Here is a 6,044-nt window from a genome sequence, read left to right on the forward strand (position 1 = left end):
AAATATAAAAAATAATAGAAAACCAAAGTCAAATTAAAAAAATAAATATATTAAATCAAACAAAGCCTAAGAAACATTGTTATTATTAGTTACTCATAACTTACCTCGATCTTGTTAAAATCATTTTTTTCGTTAATTTGGTGTCTTATAATATAACATTTTAATTAATGATCCATCAGAATTTCATCAAAAAATCTGTAAATGATGGTAACAATGAAATGGAATGTAACAAATTTATGTGTTGTATGTTGAAATAAATAATTAACATGGGTGCATATCAATTATGAAAGAGCAATGAAGATTGTTGCTATATAATTGATGATATCCTTAAACCTAATTGGTTGGACCAAATTTTGGGTTTCCAATTTTCTAGTGGTTGGATTGAATCAGGATGGGTTTGAGTTTAAGATAATCGTGAATCATGTAGTCGTTGCTTATGAAACAGTAGGTACTGTAGCCAAAAAGGGGAGACCCAATTAACCAGAAAACGAGTTGCAGGGAACATACATAGGTTGTTTACAAAGAACTCAGAACTAGTGGACTACAAAGGTTACAACCTTTTGTGTTGTAACTTGTAACAATTGACATGATTATTTGTGTTGGTGGCATTGGTTAAGAACAAAAATCAAGAAGCTTTGAAAGGATATACTGGCCGGGCTCTGGTGCGAATGTTAATGGCTCCAGATGCCATTGCTCTCAAATTTGCTCTAGCTAAGGAAAGAGGGGTTCTTGATTGCTGATGAGCCCCTCTAAAAGACTCCATGAATGCTTCTCTTTGCAACCTTAAAGCTAATGCAGCATCCTCATCTTGGCTTGGCGTTTCTCTTCTTCCGGATGCTTGCATCCGTGCTTACTAACAGTGAAAGATCCTCTCTTTGCAGCCTTAAAGCCAATGCAGCATCATAATCTTGGCTCATCACTCCTCTTTTCCTCATACTTGCATCTCTAGTACTGGTAGAGACCATTGGAGGTCTAGTACTTGGAGTTCTTCTGGTACTACGAGTTCCACTCTTTGGACTTTGACGCTAACTTTCCTGCCATTTAAGGCTCCAGCAGCCTTCCTTGCTTCAACCTCTTGGGGAAACAAAAGCTGTATTGTATTCCAAAGAACCGTGTCCACATTGCAAGATCTTCCATTGCTGCATATTCAAACAAGAACGATTTTAGTGCAAGAGTTCATCGCAATGATGTTAATCAGTTAATTTACAGCTGGGGCTGGTTTTACCTTATTAGCTGCCTACACTTTGGGCATTTCTTCCCACATTTATCTGCGGCTAATCTCAAACATTTCTTACAGAAACTACAATGAAAGAAAAAAAGAGTTTCACTAAAGTGACAGATCAATTACAAAAAACTACTCAAGATAACAAATTTTAGTTTTATTGAATTGAATATGTAATTGGCTTCTGTACCTGTGTCCCGAAAGAGTGGTACTTGGTTCAAAACAGATCTCCAAAAAAATCTGCCAAGCAAATAACGCCACATTAGAAGATAAAGAAGAAATAATCCAATAGCTTCAATCAATCAAAGCTGAATCTATTAACAATATACACAAAAACTAATGACTTACTGTACAAGAAAGCTCTTCTCTAAGTTTATCCATACACTGAGGAGCTGGGTTGGAGCAAGAAACACCAGGGGCCTGTTGGGTTGGTTCGTTTACTTCTGATTTCTTCTCCTCATTCACATTGATTCTTTGTTCCATTGACTGTTTCCACTCCCTAGGCAACATTATTATGCAATAAAAATCAATTTTCTTTCCTCCTTTTGCTTTTCTCAACAAACAAAAGAATTCCTAGAAGCAAACAGAAAATGAATTACCTTGTTTTGAAGTTCCTTCCTCATCGAGGTTTAAAGGAGTAATAGGAGTTGAAACAGGGCTCCTACTCTGAGCCCTACGATTCCTGAAAAACAAAACCATGAAGAAATAAATAAATAAATAAAAAGAAACAGTAAAAGCCTATAAAAATTTTGAGATTATTAATTACCTTCTTGAAGTGGTGGAAGGTGGAGTCTTCAAAATCAAATCAGAGCGTTTCTTGTGCTTAGATTGTCGATCAGGGGTGTCTTCAACTACGAGACTAGCAAAGAGACGAGCCCCATGGCTGCCACGGACTTGAATCTGGGACTAAACAAGGAATCAACTTTTTGGCTATTTTAAATCGGAATTGCTTGCTTGAATCTTCTGGGATTTGTTTTGGTTCTTCTCTCACCATTTTCTTGGAGGCTCTTTCTGGGTTTACTCAGAGGAAAAAGAAAAAAAAAAAACCGCTTCTCTTCCTCGTATGGAAGGCTTATAGGGAAAACTAAACGGTGGGATGATCTTTCCTAACGGTCAAATTTTTCGAATTTGGTTTTGAGCTGTCGGCTTTTACAACGGCTATAATTCCGAGCCCCAACGTGATTAGTCATTTTTAAATAAGTCTTGGGCCTTGAAGGATCATAAAGAAACAAAAATCTAACGAGAAGAAAATTTTTATTTACAGAAAAGAAACGAATTAATCCACTTTCTACATCAATTTTCTCATCATAATTGGAATGATGAAAAGAAAACAAGACCTTATAGTGTCCACTCTGTGCCTTCTCCTGCGCTGTCTACTCTTCTTTTCTTTTATCAAACTAAACTCTGTTTTCCATCATTTGCATCCTGCCATGGCAGAAGGAAAGTTTTTGGGTTGACAAAGTTTTGCAAAACCCTATCTCTAAGCCCAGTGTCCAGGACCTCACAGAACCGACTCGACCAATCAACAGGTTCAACAGCTTTCGTCCCCAGCCCGGGGGCTCGATCTTTGGACCCTACGTTCTGCTCATCTTTCCAATCGGCAACGTACGTAGCTACCCTCCTATAAAACTTCTCCTTGAACACTTCCCAAACTTGGTACTTGTAATGATTCACAACCATCATCGTTTTATCAACATCTAGAAACCTAAAACCATGCATCAAATGAAAATGGTGCACTACGTTGATTAACGTGGAATTCAATGCCTCTGGCCTAACTATACTCTTGTGCCTCTCTGGGGCCGTCATCCGACATGTGTACCCCACCATCACACCTTGTCGAGGCACGTGTCTGAGCCCCGACGGTCCGAAACTATAACACGAGACACGCAATTCACCAATAGGAATATGCGCTGCTTCGGTATCCAAACTAGGTGCTCTCGAGCTTAAATTCCTAAGAACAGCTTGCAACGTTAACCCCGATGGCAAGTGGAAAAACTCATCCACATCAATAAATCCAACCCAATCACAAGAACTTCTAGATCTCAAGGCACAATGGGCAAACCCTGCTTCTTGTGTCTTGATCCAAGGCCAGATGTGTCGAGAAATGTTATAGTTGGCATCGGATAACGACTCGATGACACTATCTGTGTCATCGTCGCTGTTGTTATCGTATATGTACCAACGTTGTACCCCGATTTGGGCATGGTACATAACCCATTCCTTCAAAAACCTTGCTTGGTTACGTGCCATAGTGCAAATGCACATTTCGTGTGGTTTTCGGGTGGGCACCGGCTGTAGACCCGGACCTACCAAGTGCCCCAATCGGGCTACGGAAGGTAGTAATCCATTGCCCTTGATCCTAATTGAAACCTTGACAGGGCCATTGACTTTTTGTTGCCCATTCAAAACGCTCAAAGGGGTTTTGCACCGTACGATCTCCTGAGCAATTGATAAAACTTCTGATCTTAACACTAAATTCAACCTGCTAAAATCCCAGCCGTACACGCACTCAAATCTTGATGCATTGGAAACTCTTTCTGGACGTAGATTAAGCCCCTTGACAAAAAGGAGTGTAGTATTATCCTTATCAATCAAAGCCTCGTAAGCAAGAGTGCCCCACCGATGACTGGGCCCAGCTGGGATGACCCCATTTGACTTTGAGGCAACCGTTACGATCAACCCACGTGGACAACCGGGACACCATACGATCTGCTCACCGACCTGACGGGAATCAACACGAGCTGGCGGCTTCTTAAGCCGCGTCTCGGATGAGTTATTATCGGCCGAGAGGTAAATGCAAAGGAGTTCTTCTTTGGTAAATAAACGAGCCCGTGGAGGGCATTCTAGGAAAAGTATCACTTGATCTGGAAACAAAATGGTTTCACGAATTGAAAGTACCGGAACTACCGGAAATTCGTTGGAGACGACGGCGTTAATGGTTGAGGTTTGGCGCGTGGACCCCAACACAGGATGAAACGTTTCTGTTTGAAAAAATTATTTAAACAAGATTATCAATAAATAATAATAAAATTTTTACTACTGATAAATTAATTACTATGTCATATAAAATAGGAAGAAAATAGCTAAATGGATTGAAAACCAATTGATTAAACTACCTCCAAAAAAAAGTCGAAAGGTGGAGAAGGAGAAGCCAGTTAAGAGAACGCAAGAGACGACGACGACGGCAGTGAACCAGAAGAACCTGCTCCATGAAACGACGTCGTGCTTCCTACGATCCCTCATGGATGCTGCGCTCTTTTCACAACCAATGAAAGACAACCGATAATCTGGTCATTCATCTGTGTCTTCGGCTCAGAAATCGCTGGTCTTTAAATCCAAAAACTTTCTTTTCTATTTGTTTGGATTTTCTTGGAAGTACTTGAAAACTCAAAAGAAAAGAAATGGAGATAGGAAAAGGAAGGTGAAAAAGAAAAAAAGAGAGAGAAATTATGGGGAAGAAAGAGAGGCCGCTATCGAAATCATGCTTTGGCGTTTCGACCGTTCGTGTCGGTTTATATTCGGTCGTCATTTCCTCCGTTTTTTCAGAGATGTTCCTGTGTGTTTCACGGTTCATCTTGATTTTTTACCTCACTGGCTGAGTACCAATCAACTTCTGCCACTTCATCTTCGTACGGCAAAAGTAAAAGGACTATTTAATTTACTCATTTCAACGGGCCGTTGATTTATATTAATTATTACTTTGAATAATTTAGAAATAATTAATATTTATTGTACGTTATGAAAATATTTAGTTTTTATTTATTCTAAAACAATAATTATATATAAAATATAAATATTTTGAAGGTATAAAATATTTTTATTTTCAAATTATATAATTTTTATTAATTTTGATAAATAATAATATTTACAATGATCATTTACAAGTATAATGAATAAAAATATTCATTTTTCTCAATTCAAAAGTTTTTCAACATCTTTTTTTTATATATATTATTGATCAGTATTTAATGTTACGTACATTCCAGATAAATATTTTTTTTACTTTTAAATAATAATTATAAAAAATTGTTCTAAAATATAAATAATTAAAATTTTATAATAGTTTTTTATGAATTATTTAATAATATTAGAACTTAAAAATATCTTTTAAAGAAATTGGTTCAATATAATTTGAGTTCTTCTTTATAAATCAAAGAAATTATATTAATTTTTACAATAGAATAATTTTAAAATATAACAAACAATATCTCCATTTTGTCAATAAAAGATTTTATTAACATTCTTTTATATATATATATATATATACGTTTAACATAGTGATAATTGAAATTTACAAAGTTTTTTTTTTTCAATGAAAAAGTTATGGTAACAGCTCATATAAATTGGCATAATCAAAGTAAAACAATAATAAAAAAATGAACTGAATTTGTAAGGGGGAACAGAGGATAGATATTTTACCATAATATGCAATTTACAAATATCTAAGTAAATATTAATATAATTTTTTAAAAAAAGTAAATATTAATATAATCATGGTGGACTGATTATATCAGTTTTTGTAGTATTCATAATTGTAAATAATATTAATTTAGTATCATTCTCGATATTATTCCAATTCATATAAACATGATAAATTGATTATACTAGTTCCAATAATATTCATATATTGCAAACAATATTAATTTGGTATCATTCCTGATATTATTCTAAATAGATAAATTGATTATACCAATTTTTGTAACATTCATAAATTGTAAACAATATCAATTTGGTATCATTCTGGGTATTATTCCAAATTGATATAATCATGATGGTAGTCTACATAAATTGGTATAATTAAAAAAAAAACAAAACAAGGTAT

At 35.5% G+C, this 6,044-nt stretch overlaps 2 protein-coding genes across 2 annotated transcripts; both read right to left on the reverse strand.

The window, feature by feature from the left end:
- On the reverse strand, positions 435-1,904 carry LOC18600906 (E3 ubiquitin-protein ligase RNF168). The gene is made up of 5 exons (XM_018120179.1): positions 1,822-1,904; positions 1,571-1,721; positions 1,413-1,462; positions 1,226-1,300; positions 435-1,139 (listed from the first exon to the last, which is right to left on the reverse strand). The coding sequence occupies exons 2-5, from the start codon at positions 1,703-1,705 to the stop codon at positions 932-934; spliced, it is 468 nt and encodes a 155-aa protein (XP_017975668.1). The 5' UTR covers positions 1,706-1,721; positions 1,822-1,904; the 3' UTR covers positions 435-931.
- Positions 2,439-4,722, reverse strand: LOC108660421 (glycosyltransferase family 92 protein RCOM_0530710-like). Its single transcript, XM_018120178.1, has 2 exons — positions 4,339-4,722; positions 2,439-4,203 (listed from the first exon to the last, which is right to left on the reverse strand). Exons 1-2 carry the CDS (start codon positions 4,463-4,465, stop codon positions 2,615-2,617), a joined length of 1,716 nt encoding a protein of 571 aa, XP_017975667.1. The 5' UTR covers positions 4,466-4,722; the 3' UTR covers positions 2,439-2,614.

Source organism: Theobroma cacao, chromosome 4 (assembly GCF_000208745.1).
Source record: "Theobroma cacao cultivar B97-61/B2 chromosome 4, Criollo_cocoa_genome_V2, whole genome shotgun sequence".
In the NCBI taxonomy this organism is placed as follows: domain Eukaryota; kingdom Viridiplantae; phylum Streptophyta; class Magnoliopsida; order Malvales; family Malvaceae; genus Theobroma; species Theobroma cacao.